This window comes from Cyanistes caeruleus, chromosome Z (assembly GCF_971803275.1).
Source record: "Cyanistes caeruleus chromosome Z, bCyaCae1.hap1.1, whole genome shotgun sequence".
In the NCBI taxonomy this organism is placed as follows: Eukaryota; Metazoa; Chordata; class Aves; order Passeriformes; family Paridae; genus Cyanistes; species Cyanistes caeruleus.
In genome coordinates, this window is record NC_141732.1 from 16,638,706 (window position 1) to 16,654,594 (window position 15,889).

General features: G+C 33.4%; 1 protein-coding gene across 14 annotated transcripts in view; it reads right to left on the reverse strand.

The window, feature by feature from the left end:
* Window positions 1-15,889, reverse strand: part of MEF2C (myocyte enhancer factor 2C) — a 127,704-nt gene that overhangs the window by 59,629 nt on the left and 52,186 nt on the right. For 11 of the 14 annotated variants that reach the window (XM_086868740.1, XM_086868743.1, XM_023944709.2 and 8 more), the window contains 2 exons: window positions 15,334-15,531; window positions 2,798-3,001 (listed from right to left, as the gene is read on the reverse strand). In XM_086868740.1, coding sequence (XP_086724866.1) covers window positions 2,798-3,001; window positions 15,334-15,387 — 258 coding nt within the window. In that variant the 5' untranslated portion in view covers window positions 15,388-15,531. The remainder of the gene's footprint in view (window positions 1-2,797; window positions 3,002-15,333; window positions 15,532-15,889) is intronic. The other 3 variants (XM_086868742.1, XM_086868744.1, XM_023944702.2) reach the window with 1 other exon arrangement.

The following is a 15,889-nucleotide window of genomic DNA, read 5'->3' on the forward strand; positions in this document are numbered from 1 at the left end:
ATAATTTTTCTATTTGAATAGCAGTGGTTTAACTTAAAAGTAATTAACTTCATACTAGAGAGCTGCTCTTTTAATTTTCTTTGAATATGGATAGTTTAAAGAAGTTACACTACATTTGAAGGACTGATAACACAGTTCTACCACAACTCAAAAGTAACTAAATAGTTAATATTGTGCTGAATGTGAACAGAAATTGGGTTCTAAATTAAAGATCTTTATATGGTTGACAGCTATGTTTCGAATTTTCATAGGTCATCCAAAAAAAGTTTTCTTTCTCGAATACTGTGCAGAAATCCATGAGCACAGCTATGCCCTTTTCTTCTGCTGAAATATAGTTATTGAATAGGCATTTAGGTGAAAGTGCTCAGATTTAATAATACTGTCTTATTCTCAGCTTCTGTTGATTGCTCTGGAAGAACAAGATTAAAAAATTTTAATTGTGAAATCTAGCTGTCTGAGAGGGAAAAGAAGACGGATGTCTTACAAGGAAAATATGTGTAATGCAGTCAGTTTAACTGATCAATTAAAATATTTAAATGTGTGGCAGATTTATCTCCTGTACCTAGAAATGTACCTAAACTACATTAAGAGTCAAGCCATTTGTCAGATTGCATATTTTCATTGGCTTTATCCTCTGCTGTACTTGTAACTTTGATTTTCCATTAAAGGCATGACAATATGGAATTCTTGTTCAAAATCTACATGCTGGAGATGGACTCCTTGGATTCTGGAACTGTACCTGTACTGATATGTTTTAAGTTATTTTATGTTACAGGAAGAACATAGAAAAATGTAACAGAAAATCAAACTCAAAGCTGATAGAACATTCACTTCACTTGGCATTTTATGTCTGTTCAATTTACTTAACATTTATTTCAGTTACCTGCTTTAATTTTGTTCCTTTTAGAAAAGTGGAAAGAGTTGCACATAAACTTTGGGTATAGCCAGAAAATTAAATACCTGCATGCAAAACTGCTGATCAGCCTATCCAAATTGGCCCACTGTTTATGCAGAAAGGGATTTTTCTGGTGCAGTGAGTTCTTTTACTGAAATTTCAACATTATTTGAAATTTTAAGTTTTTGTTCGAGTTCCTTGGAAAACCATAGTCCTCTTAATCACAAAGTATTAATTCATTGTAAAGAAAGTAATAAATCCCTTTCTGGATTTCCACCTATTTCCACACAAAAGCCTGCAGGAAGAAGTAAAGATATCACAGGAAACTCTTTTGCTAAGAATATTCTGGCTTTTTGCCACTAAAGGAGGACAGGACTTATTTGGGCACAGAATTTGAACTCTTTTGGACAGGACATGGCTTCCCAGATCTAGGTGGCAGGAAAGGCTTCATGTCTATACAAAAGATTTGAAGTAAGGGAGGAAAAGAGATGATGGAGAGGAGGAAGAAATTATGCACTTTCCTCCTAGTCTTAACTAATTTTATTTTTTTCTGCCGTCAGAACCTCACGCTCTTCTAATGAGGGGGAGAATATGGGGGAAATAAGGAGGGAAGCAAAACAGTAATTTCCTTGATACTGACACAAGGATAGAAGAAGGATAGGGAAGCAATATATATTCCAAGGTGCAATCTTTGCCCATCTAAGGTGGTGTGACTACAGCTCTTTGTAACAAATTTAACAATCTTAATTATACAGAATTTTTTATCCTTTTAAATATTTTATATAGAAATATCTCGCTATCTTACATTGCTAGTCTCGAAAAAATGACTAACCCTGGTGAAGATTTCAAAAATAGCAAAGTCTCACTTCAGACAACAACCAGGTGATTCAAAAATCTATAATTAACTTTAAAAGATCTGGAGTAAACCAAGTATATACACCAACATATTCAGGAGTAAATTTTCACTGGCCATTAAGATAGGTCATCATCCTTATACTGTATTTTAATTGATACCATTAGATCAGTCATGGGCCTAAAACCAGAAGTTGTATAGGTCACATAGCCTATTTTTTTAGAAATCTAAGATATGAGTGTTTTGCTAATTACAACAAAGTCATTGAAGGCTTTATGTATTTTGCATAGCTTGAATCCAAATGTGATTGCAAAGTAAACTAACTTTTCTGCAAACATTAGAAGCTTAAATTTTAAAATCTTAAATTTAAATTAATAATTTTCAGTAATTGTAAATAAAAATTGCTCCTTATAATTCTAAAAAAAAATGAAACATTGTTTCTAGCATTCTGGCACTACTGCTTTGATACTGTCACTATTATGGTAATAATCTGTGTGACTAGCTGATATATTTTTACTGTGCAGATTGTAAATGAACTTTCATTGCATTTTATTAGACATCCTTTGCAAATAATCAAAAAGCTAAAAAAATCAGTCAAATTGCAAGAAGAAATGGTTCAAAATCTTCCACATCTTATGCAATGTATTCTTAATTCGTTCTGAACAAATAATGTCATAACTTTTGGATTGTAGAGACAAAGCATGCAATGTTTTCTGGAGAGCCTTTCCCTGGAAGAGACAAGGAGACAAGCAGGAAATTCAGCTGGTAGGTAGTGGTTGAGGCATGGAGAGGATTAATGGGACAAAGTGACAAAGCAGCACAGAAACCAGGACAACAAGGAGCCAGAAATCCCTTTGCAGAAGTTTCTGCAAGACTCAGAAGAATAAAACTGCTCACAAAAGACATGGATTTCCTGCACCTTTGGCTTCATCACCTCCAATCCTCAAGCCAACACACTACTGTCCTGTTCTGCTCTCCTGCTGCTATGTCACTTGAAGGTGTAATCTACTTGGAGCACCTCCACCTCAGAGCAAAACACAAAGTCTTACCTCAACAATATCTGAATTCGTTCGGCTCTCATGTGGCTCATTATACTCGGTATATTTCAGCAACACCTTGTCCATATCAGTGCTGGCATACTGGAACAGTTTGTTGGTGCTGTTGAAGATTATTAGAGCAATCTCACAGTCACACAGAACACTAAGCTCATAAGCCTTCTTCATTAACCCAAATTTCCTCTTTGTAAAAGTCACCTGGGGAAAAAAAAATAAAAGCATAAAAGGTCCATCAGAAATCCACAAGTTTCTCTCTGTAGCCTTTCTCCTTTTTTTCTGAACTATAATGTGTGACTGCTTTGTATTTAAATTGAACATACTCAGAAAACACATAAATAAGCATAAATACAGTTCCAAAACAGAATATATATATATGTTTGTTGTATGTATTACACAAGGGAGAAATACCTAATTATCACTATGTGAAACTTGAGGTACAGGTAAGGACCATGGGTTATCTTCATTCAGTGGTGCTATGAAGTGTTGATACTGCAACTTTAACTTCTAAATTCAGATATCCTTTAGATGGCATGCATCTTTCCCATCAACATTTACAAAATGCACTTCAGATTAGCAGCTGTAAATACTTTGAACAACTGCAGTCAATTCTGGTGTTTTTTGTTTTTTTTAATTCTGATAGTAATTGACTTTGAATTCAACTCAACTCAATTAAACTCCTGCGAGCTTTGAAACAAAGAAATTATTTCATAAGCATTTAAGTAGCGCAAAAAAGATACATTGCTCATATAAACACACTCATGATAGTTTTGAAGAAGTAACTAGTGTTAAGAATCACGCTGGTGGGAAATGAGAATAATAAAGCATGATGAAGAAAATAACTGGTCAGCAGCCTTTGAAAAAAACACACAAATTTCATATTATATTTCATTTCAAGCCATATGCTTAGGAATACAAACTGGCATTTTTTAGTCCAAAGTGCTTTAAGTCATATTATACAGGAAAGAAATAGGGATGTGCTGGCAAGTTCTCAGTAGGCCAGCTAATGCCCCTACATAATGCAAAATTTAGGAAGTATGTAAATTATAATTATTCCCTCCAAAACCATAATTTTCCACAGGGACTGTTTTGAAAATGAAAGACCTGCACTTCAAACAATTTTTTCGTCTGCTTTTCTGCACTAGCTTACAAGTTCCAAATGTGACTTCAGATAAGAAGCTAGTAAGAGCTGTTTAAACTAATTGTATGGTTGAATTTTTCTCCTCTGTTTCTTCATATGTGTGATTTCTGTTAAATAACTTTCATTGACAGGAATTTTTAAGACAAAAATGATTTTGCTAAGCCTATAATTAATCACATTTAACACATGGTCAAGGTACTCAATATGTCCAGGACAGGCACACAATCAAGTTTATTGGTCTACCTGATTCTACACTTGTTGCTACCAGACCTTACGTATATACACCACCCATAAGCAGTGGCACCTCTGTACATTAATGCTGAGGCAAGAAGATTTGTCTGTCTGTGATTCATATGGCTGCGTTTTAACTTGTCACACTTCTAATGCAAACTAATGCTAAGTGCAACCCCAGACTACCTTAAAATCCCAACATGTCAGGCCAAGGAAAACGTGACTTATTAAGTATTGCTAATCCCTATTTGTTAGATTCCCTCAGAAAGTTGAGGCATTGTGCCCATACTGTGAATACTTGTTCACCAAATGCATACTGAATGTTATTCTTTTCATTTAAATTTCAATTATTTTAACCTCTGTCAACATACTGTTAAGATGGATTGCCATTAAATACAAGTATTCAAGCATTTTAAGAAAACACTACAGCACTGATGTCAAGTGCGCATAACTGAAAGTTAGTTTTTTCTAAATTTTTTTAACATAGCTTTTGATATTTGGAATGAATAATGAGATAGGTAATAAAACCACCCAAATTCTAAATAATAAAAATAATAAATATTGAATGTTTAAAAATTCTAAATAATAATAAAAATAAAAGTGTCTTCAAAGTACTCCTTTAATGCTTTCTCTGATTAAAAAATGCAATGAAATTGTTGAAAGACACATATATGTTTATATAAATATAAAAGCTTGTTTTGGAAATTAATGAGACAGAAATAAAATGTACTAATTCAACATGCTTTTCTGTATCTAACATGCTTTCATAGAGATGTGGGTGATCACATGATCACAGTGCTGTGGGTGGAGTATCTCTGCCTTTAGCATACTTTTCACTATTAAAGTCACTCCAGTATAAAAATATCCTTAAAGCCACTGCTTGTGTTTACTATTAGTAAAACTCTTTAATATTTTGAAAAACTACTCAGCTGTGCTGCACAGCAGATACTTAATTCATAACAGTTATCAACAGAATGATACTGGTTAGAGTTACTTTTTATGGACAGTGAAAAAGCCCCACCAGAAAACCAGAACAATAAATAGTCTAAATTTTCTCTTTCTTTAATATATAATCTTAATTGTTCTGAATCTGATTTACTTTCTTGATCTTTCTAATATTTTCTAAATCCACCAGATAATTGTTTCTGTAACTGATAATTAATGAATTAAAGGCAATTGTATCTACTACAGTTTCACTACTTGTGATTTGGATATGAATTATATGTCATTCATGGTGGTTTATCTTTACACATACATAATCCATATACATAGCTGTAAATTTATTACACTTTTATAACAGTTTATAATAGAGACATTTTCAAATATATAGTGAAATGTTATATCAGTAATTTCAGAAAAAAATATGAATACTCTTCAAGCCATTTAAGAAAAAAAAATTACCTTTTTTCTTACATTCTTCTATGCAGCTAAATACAAAAGATGAATATGCCACATGCTAAAATACTTTTGTGAGCATTATAAGTAAACAATGTTTATTATTAAACTTTATTTGTTCAATGTGTTCACGATTTGCTATGAATGTTAACCATTCTTGTGCACACAAAAAAAAAATTAAAATTAAAAACCACCTAGTAAGTATTCTCTAAGTAGCAGTCTAGTATTAAAAAAGTTTTCTTAAGTGATAAAAAATTAATAAATAATTTAAAACTTCTCTTTTGTCTAGATGGAAGGCAGTGTGGAACCTACACTCAAAAACCTCTGATTGCACTTGAACTGAGTGCTGAAAACAAACAAGACAGTCACATCATGAACACAAACTGTAGCTACATCACCAAAAAATTCATGTGTTCACATACTCTTATAATTAATAATGATTTGTGTTCAAAGTACTCAGTCTTGGTAGTGTCATATAACAACTGACAATGTCATTTTGTCATTTGTCATAAACAACATTAGTGACACTGGAGGAAAACACACACACAGTGAGAAAATTCATCAACATATTTCAAATAAGACATCCCCCAAAAATGCATACACTTTGATATCTCTGCAACATTTAATTTGTTTCAGCAGCAAGAATCAAATCACTGCATGTTATTTCCTGACAGAATTAGTCAACATGTGCTTAATAATCCTCACTATCTTAATCACTGTGAATTTGAAGGTTTTTCAGTTAATGAACCTACTCCTCTTTAGGAGAAGGATAAGCAATTTAGGTGATCCTTTTGGGATAGAACACTTTATAATGACAGGATGGAAATTATGAAAAATTAAAGTGGAGTGGAAAGTGGAACAGATAGGAGGCCAATAGTCAATGGTCTTTAAAATCTTTTTAAGCATGTGTATATAGGACATGAGATTTTCAACAATGATACAATTTCCAAATACTTGTATGAGATGCTTTAATGCATTGTTTTATATATATTGCAAGAAGAGTAGGGTGTGGAGATCACCAAATTTCTGAATCCTACCAAAAAAACCAACTAATTCTATTTCTTTGTATTAACTCAAAACCCACTAGTCTTTTTTATTTGTCTTAGAACTATAGTTATCCTACTTATTTCATTTTTATTTTTTTATTTTAAATGTAATTGTCCTCTTAATAGGGATGGTGGTACCAAGAAGGTAGGCTACTAAAGCCTGAAGCATTTTTGTATATAAATAAGCATTAATGATGATGACTTTGTATGGTGTGAGCTAATCAAGATATTACTTGATTATAAAATACTTTCAGTGAAGTAGTCGACTTTCAATTTCCTTGATATAGATCAAGGTGAGCTTTTTATGTATTCTGGATGAAGTTCTAACTACAGGTGAAGCATTTGCTAAAAGAAAGGAACTGAAAAAAGAGAATTGTTATAAGGGTGTTAAGGGTGTTATAACTCTGGCTCTTCAGTTCCATGGAAACAGCTGTCAAATGGCCTAGTATGTATCTGCAAGTGAAGCTATAAACAGTCTGAATTCAAGCATGCATGTCACACACTGATGTGCTCAATTTAGAGGGCAATTTGGTGCAGAGAAGAATTTCTTGTTTAATCACTATTAAGTTAAACTTACTTAAGCTATATAAATTAGAAGGTACTGTCACTTGGTTGTAATTACAAATCCTTTCATCTGCCAAAATTTTAATTTAGCTGCGTGGGTTTGTAAATGGGGATGCTAGCCACTGGAAATGGTCTTTAAGTAAATATGTAATGACAATTTTATGCTCCTTATATATCAGTGAAGAAACACAAATGTCAAATAGCCTAATTTAATGAAAACAGTCTTCGGGATACATTATCTATCTTTTTTGCCATGTGATCACTGTGTCTTTCTTTTGCTGGGAGTTGGTTTGGGATTAGTTTAGTTCAGTTTAGTTTAGGTTTTAATTTCAGAAAATAATTTTTCTGAAATCTCACAAACTATGAGGGGCTGAACCATAACATCACTCCATATTTGTCACTAAGAGTCACAGCATATGTGCTAACAGTTTATGTTTTCAAAGTAGAAGTCCTGTGATGTTTCAAGTGATTCATTCCAGCCAGTGTCAGAATATCAGTGCTCCCCTTACTTTCTATTCTGACTATACAGATATACAGCTGCTGACATAGGAAAATGAGAGAAATGGAATTTTCACAACATGCTTCCCAAATACATTTTCTGCCATTAAATAGGTGAAGAAGAGGGATCACTGATGCACAGAAATATCTCACAATGGCACCACATTGTAAAAAAGAAATGTTGTCTGTCCTTATTTCATCTGGAATGTCTAAATTTCTGACACAGGGACTAGAGCAAGTACAGTAGATATGATGTGTGTGATAAATAGGAGGTTCTATGTGAGCGGTCTACCCCACTTCAAACATAAGGCCAAGGTGGGGCTCTTCACTCAAGCGTCACTGCCAGGCACCTAAGCCTATCCTATTGAAACATCAAATAACTGCTGGAGAGGTAAAATAACCTCTTTTCCCTTTTTCCTCTTATTTTCCTCTTATTTTTGTTTAGAACTGTTTGTCATATGAAGAGACCTGTTTGAAACAATCTTTACAATAACTCAAATGGGACTGGCAAACAGCACCAGTGCAGAATTTGATTTAGACAAATCTGCCCTTATGCAACAGTTTGGCATACCACATTAAATGAAAGACTTTCAGCAGACCGCTTCCATGTTCTTATAACCCTGCAGCACAACTTAGAGGGATGAGACAGCATTGCTTTATGCTGGTAAATGAGCTATTGTCCCAGAAAGCCTCAAGCATATTTGGCTATGACTTGCTGAATAGTCCAGATAAAGAGGAGTTCTAAGAGGATAGTCTAAAATTATTGCCATAACAAATAAAATGTTCATGATTAACCCATATAAAAAAGAAGGTTTTGTCTGTTACACCATATTTTTAGAATCTTTGTGCATAAATAACAGATCAAATACTCAAAGTAGTGATACTACTCAGTCTGCCCAAATCCAAATAATGAGGGTCAGTCTTGTAAGCTTTTCCTTTGTAAAAAACCAGAAAGGACAGATAAAATTGAAAGATATAATAATTAAAGATGATACAGCAACCTCAGAAATTAGGAGGTCAGCCAGTAACAATGTATTTCCCATTTTAACTTATAAATTAAGATTTACCAGAGAGGAATGAAAAAATAATAAAGGCTGATCTCTGATGCTTCACTTCCTTTTGTTGAATCAGAGAGATATGATTAAGTCCTTTATAGACAGACCTACAGATATGTACAAATTTTAGGCAAAAAAGAAAATCTCAAAAACACATTAGCTAATACAATATACACGAAAACTGACTTTTTTTTTTTTTTTTCCCCTTTTGGTGTGCTATCACCATTTCTGGCAGGTACAAACATATGTTTATAGTAAAAAACATGTTTATAACTTCTCTGCTGCTAAAATGTTCACAAGGTAAAGGTCAAAGAATATTTCATTCCCTGCTGAGCAAATGGTCAGGAAGCACATTTGTCTGCATTTCCTGTCATAACAGGAAAAGTGTAACTTCTTCCTCTCCACAATGGCTTCAGTTCTGCTTCCCACCTCCAGCTCGTTCTCCCCCAGGGCTTTCTAAACCATTCCTTGCAAGACAGCAAGACTGTGCCTGTGTCTGCACTATTTTTCAGCTCTGCTGTGTTGGCAGATGTCTCATTCACTACTGCATTCTCTTTACTTAGGCTTCTTGCTCACACTTCAAATTAAAAGTAATTTGACCTAAATATTTACCTTATGATAATTCACTCTAAATTATGCTCAGAGCATCAATTTGTAATATGAGCACATTTAACCTTAAAATATTGCATTCTAGAAATTCATGGTTCATTTCAGCAGCTCTGTTAAAGTTTTACATCTCAGGGAGTCTGCAATAACATGAAAAATGTTGCCAGAGTTGAACAGATCAGCACAAATTAGGAGTCTCGAAAACTTGGGGGGAAAACCTTTTCTTGCAGAAACCTAACTTTACCTCTGAAAAAACAAGATCAATGTCTAATTTTGATGCTATATTTCAAGTATATATCTGTGTGCATATTAATATAAGCAATTAATAAAAATATGTAGAAGATAAAACATGATGTTTAAGACAAAGGTTAATTGAACAAAAAATTACGCTTAAGTGCTTAGTCAAAGAGTTACATTTTCATGTGAAAACATTTCCCTGGGGGAAGGTTGGGAAATCTCATGTCTTGGATAGAATGAAGATGCTCCATGAAGGAATAATGAAAATATAAGTAAATAGGTGGATTTTTAAATTTTTTTTTATTTTTTATATCTATGCTGTTCTCAACTTAGCATTAATATTCAAGGTTTTCTACTCTTTCCACAGGGAAACTTCTGATTCAGACAATAGACTCTTACTCTTTTCTTTTAAGTAGAGCTGAAACATGGTCAAAAATAGATACATGAGGCTGAAATTCATTTTGAAACTAGCAGCATTAGGTATCAAAGTCAGTAGAACAAATCTAGGTCTTCCTGCACATGGTCATTTCCTTTCAGGATATTCTTCCCCTGCCCCATAACCTCACTTCAATATCTGCTTTGATTTGTTCTCTATTGAGATGATAATTCAGTAATTCTGTTTATAGCTTTACAGATATTCTGAAATTAGAGAATGGTAAAAAATCTGGGCATGAGAAAGTTGAACAGCAAATGTTGGTATTGTTAATATATATAACAATATATATATTGTTATATTGTTAAACCTACAGATTTACATAGATGTGATGCTTTAAAAAGGGTGTCTTAATGTTAAACACCTTAATATTGAAGTGTACACTTACTATGGTATTTAATAATAGTTAAGACCCTGGCAGCTCATTACAAATTGAAAGAAATTATCACTGTGCAGAATCATTAGCTATGATAAACTCAATTGTAATTGTGACTCTTCAGAAGCAGGAAAAAATGCAAAACTAATGAGCAAGAAAATCATAGGGACAAAAAATGGTGCATCACCCTGTAAGGCTTCATATTTCCTAATACTAATTAGAAAAAAAAAAGGGGATTAAATGCAAGAGAGTGTTCCAGACCTGACACTAGAAAATCACTGGGTCAATACACCCTCATTCCTGGGTCAATGTACCTCTGGATTTAGCTCACAGACCATGGATTTAATGAGATATTTTGTGAGATACCTTGTATAACAGTAAGAAAATATCATTTATGTCATTACATCTATTAATTTTAGACCTGGACAGCCCTGTCTGGATAGCTGCAAAAAATTTCAGATGGTTCCCATCTAAAGCAGACCGCAAAAGGCTATCTTTAAAACTAACAAAACATTTCATACTTAAAAAAAAACCCAGAAAAAATACAAGGACTTTTCTAGAGAGAAATACAATTTTTTCTTCATGTGTTGACCATAGCAAAGGTAGCTGAAGTATTCATTTCAATTAAGAAAACACAGGAAAATAACGTTCATATATTTTTTCCAAGTGACCTCCTTTTGATCTTTTTCTTTTTGAAACCAACCTACAAGTGTTACCAGAATTCTTCTCCAATCTGCTCACATGAAATGTCTGCAGAAAGAATTTGTAGCAGTCAGGCATTTCTAGCATCAGATGTCAATGCTAACATTTTTGGCTATTAATTCTGCTGATGGTGCAACTAATGCCTTGTAAAAAGTCACAGTCTTTTTCAGTGGCCTGTTGAGAGGACTAGCACAACCTCACAACCTTGTTGAGCCTGAACAATATTACCAGGGATTCAATCCACATTTATGAAGACTATATTATCCAAGAACTATCACTAGAATGAAAAGAAAATATTTGGTCACATTGTCTGTTTATAACAGGATTCATTTGAGAGTTTTCATTTGCATTTAATACTGTGGTGGCAACCAAGCTATACAAAATAAACATGTAATCTAGGCCTGGCATTTATTCAGCCTCCTTCTACATGTGTCAAAAAACAGTAAGAGGGAATTTTTCAGATAGTTTTCTCTGAAACTTTTCCAACCAAAGAAAATTTCTGATCATTCTTAGAATCAAACATTCTTGCCATGTTTGTCACCACAAGGTATCAATGAGGACTAATAAAATGCAGCCAACTTGCAGCCTACAACAAACAATATTAAATTTATGACTCTTCTCAGTTAAAATCCTGAATTCTGCACTCACTAAAGTCAATGTGAGAACTCTTAAGCAGGCCAGGGTAAAAAGACTGGACCTCTAATGACTGACTTGCAGTAGTCTTCCTTTAGTTTATGCCCAAGAGTCAAAGCTGAAAATAGTTTTTGGAAAAGTGCAGATTGTACCCTCAAATTGCACATTTCTGTGAGATTTGCAGCCAGAAATATGATTCTGGATAGTTTGAACTTACATTTATTACCAGTGTGGTCACTAAAATACACAAATACAACCAACTAGACTTGCTCAGAAGAAATTCTCTTGAAGGGAGATCAACACTATTTTTGTCCTTCCCAATCCACTCATACAAGCACTTTGAAGAGCAAAGGAGTCTCATACTATAGCAAGAGTGGAATATGTAGTATAGTGTGGAAGAAAATAGCTCCTTCACAGAGACAACAAGTACACCATTCAATGGCTGACAGAGGAGGCTGGAAAAGTGAGTGGAAAAGCAAGGACAAGAATTTTGCTCCCCAGGCCTTGTAGCAGCTTGAAACTCTTTGCAGATATTCGGCTTTCCAAATAGATTCACCTTTGCACTGGGAGAGAAGACAGAGTAATAAAACTACTGCTCTAGCTCCTCATTTGATATGTGTTCCATGTATTTTTACCAGCATGTGCAGAGGATTTAAGTGCTGGAGAACAGCTGAGGATGCACCATCCAGTATATCATATCTAACATACCTGGTATTGTGAAACCACACTTTGCCTGAATGTAAGCAACAATAAGGCAGTTTCTAGCCAAACAACTTGCTGCCATTCTTGGAAACATTTTTTGGTGAGGTAGAAAGAAAATATCTCAATCTGCAAATGGAGCTAGAGACAGCCTTTGTGGAACTGTGCTTGAGCTGGTATCTTAGTTTCACCAATCAAAAACATTTAACAGTTTTTTTCTGGTGCAACCTTTTAATCTTTTTTTGTATATATTTATGCAACCAAATAAGATGACAAGATAGGAATATAAACAAGTTGATATTTTAAGGTTACTGGAAGTGTGCAAGTTAGGAAACAAATGATCTGATGTTGCTATGCTAAAGCAGCATTATGTAATCATATTTTAAGAACTGGTGAAGTTTGTGAAAGAGAACATCTCATATAAATGGCTGAAAAAACAATCAGCTATTATTAAAAATCCAGTTGTATTTAATCACATATATATTACTGCAATTAAAAAGCCTAATCCCACAGTCCAAGGAAATGATTAAAATCTTTTCATTTGCCTCATTGAGCTTTAAATCAGGGCACTAAATGCAAGGTAAAGTCAGTAAAAATACTTTAAAAAATTTCATTAATACATGAGTAGAAATAAGAAGCAGAATCAAGCCGGTTTTACAATATGGAAACTAAAATAATGCAAGTCTATACCTCCAGCCTCAGAGTGGCTAAGCTACATTAGCAAATATTGAATTGGGATTGTTCATCCTGAAAAAGAGAAGGCTGGGACTTAACTACAGCCTTCCAGCACCCAAAGGGAGTCTACAGGAAAGATGGAGAAGGACATTTTACAAGAGTATGGAGTGACAGGACATGGGGGAATGTATTCAAGCTGACAGGGAGTAGGTTTCGATTAGATATCAGCAAAAAATTCTTTACTGTGGGAGTGGTGAAGCACAGGTACAGGTTGACCAGAGGAGCTGCAGCTGCCCCAGTCAGCTAGCCGTGTTTGAGGTTTTGAGGCTTTGAGCAACCTGGTCTTTTGGAAGGAGTCTCTGCCTATGGCAGTGGAGCTGGAACGAGGTTCCCTCCTTCCAACCTAAATCATTCTCTGATTCTGTGAATCTAAGAAATGCCTAGTGAGACAAACACTTCTTGAACTAACACTACAGTTGTTAGTATTCTAGTGTTATGGTTTTGTTAATAATTATTAGTTCTGAAAACTGGTTCTGGAATTCTTGAAATTTCTGTGAATGATTTGAAGACTAGCTGTCTTCTGTTTTAAAAGTATATTCAACCACTTTAAAGACAGTCTTCTTACCAAAGTGGGGCTAAAATCTCTGTAAATACTGCATTTAAGCAAGCAAGTTGAGATTAGGCTGTTGTATGATCTGATGTTATGAATGGCTAAATTTTGTTGTATTGTTTACAAAATAATTCATGTTCTTTTCAAAAACAAACCATTGTAGCACAGGAAAGTTTCAAAAAACTACTGACTTAATATTTAATAATTAATTACATTCAACATTTCAAATCCAATTTCAACTCTAAGCTATAAGACAATTAAAATAAATATGATGACATTTCTGTATTTTTAGAATTATTGCTTTTTAACTTGTCTCACAAGAACAGGCAACCTTTAGGAAAAACACAACTAAATACTAGTAAAACTACTAACACTACAAAATTTAAAGGTTCTTGGAAAGCATATTTAAGGACTATAATTTGTTGTTATGCTTAAACTGAGTTTTTTTATGGTTTTATAAAATCTTCCATCACTAAGAGCCTCTTAAAAAATCCCTGAATATATGAAGAAATTTATAGATCTATTAATAGAAACTCAGTATCAAGTTCTTAAAAATCAGATACTGAAAATTGTTCCTAAATTGCAGCCAGGTGTATGAAGAACATTAATCACAGTATTAAATAATTATATGGAGAGGTTCTTAAAACTGTGGATCTTGAGTTTCAACAAAACATCCACATCCATTCATTTACATCAAATGTAAACAGCAGCAATTTTCATTGATATCATTTGAAGATATCAGTTATTGAATTTTATTTTTGTGTTAAGAGGGGAGCAAATTCTGTAATTTATGACCATGTTTTAACCAGCAGAGATAGTGTTGATAATATGTGACAGCTCCTTAGCCATTTTATTTAAATAAAATAAATAAATTTATTTATTTTTATTTAAAAATTACTATATCTTTCCTGTTGGATCTATTTAGTCTTAGCTAAATAGTGATGGTCACTTGGTTTTATAATTACAACATGCTAGAATGATTTTATGTGAGTTTTAGATTGTATTAGGCTACTCAAATTCTTCTTAAAATTCAGACAGCAAAAGAAGAGACCTTTTTAATGATTTTTCTGTCTTTTTTACATGACAGAGGTAAAAATAAAGACACTGCAAAGGTGAAGGAGCACAAATAATTGGGATGTCTGAATTTAAATGAAAGTGCTCATATTATTGTAACTCATATTATAACAGTTTACAAAATATAGTACTAAAAGCTCGTGTCCTGTAGCTACTCCCAGATGTGCTTAACAATATACATTCCAGATTGAAGCCAAAGCAAGTGTGGAGTCGAGCACACACAGCCATCTTTGTAGAATTCTTTGTAAAATTTGTAGTCTTTGTAGAATCAAGTCCTCAAGTTCCTCAGCTTTCTAACCGTACATGTTACTGAACTTGAAAACACTGTATATGAGGTTTCAGGTTGTTTACAAAAGTATTTTTCCTTTGATAGTCTAACACACATTTTGTATACATATACATATATATTGGTATATACATATATACTGGTATATGCATAGGTGCACAAACTTATCAACTTTTTAATCACTTTTAATAATTAAATCACTTTTAATGACTTAATAATAAGTCATCTTATAATATGATACAATGCTCAAGTCAGGTATTTTTGCAACTCACCTGTCTGTTACGTTCATCCATAATCCTTGTAATCTGAATCTTTTTTCTCCCCATAGTCCCCGTTTTCTTTTCTCTCCTTCTTCCTTAAAATTATGTATTTTTCCTTTCTCTTTTATTCCTCTTTCCTGTTTCCTCAAAACAAACCTCCTTCTTCAGCACTTGCACTACTCAGTTCACAGTCCTCTGCATCCGTTCCTGCTAAATACAGAAAGGAAATCAAATGTTATTATGAAACTGATAACCAGATGAAAGTTATTATATGGGCCTGGCTAAGCATCCTCATTATAATTTAGTGTACAACTAAATTATAATGAAAATTTAATGCATCTATAAAACAAGTAATGCATAGAGAAAAATATTGTATTCAAAGGCTTATATTTTTATGAAAGAAAACACCAAACACAAATATATCAAGAAATAAAAAGACTGAAGTACACATTGTGAAAATTTTAATGGAGTTAAGTTTCTCTAATGTTACATATCACTCACAGCTCTAATATGAAAAATTACCTAAATCAGAGAGTTAATGAACTGTTCTGTATCTATGTATGCTAAG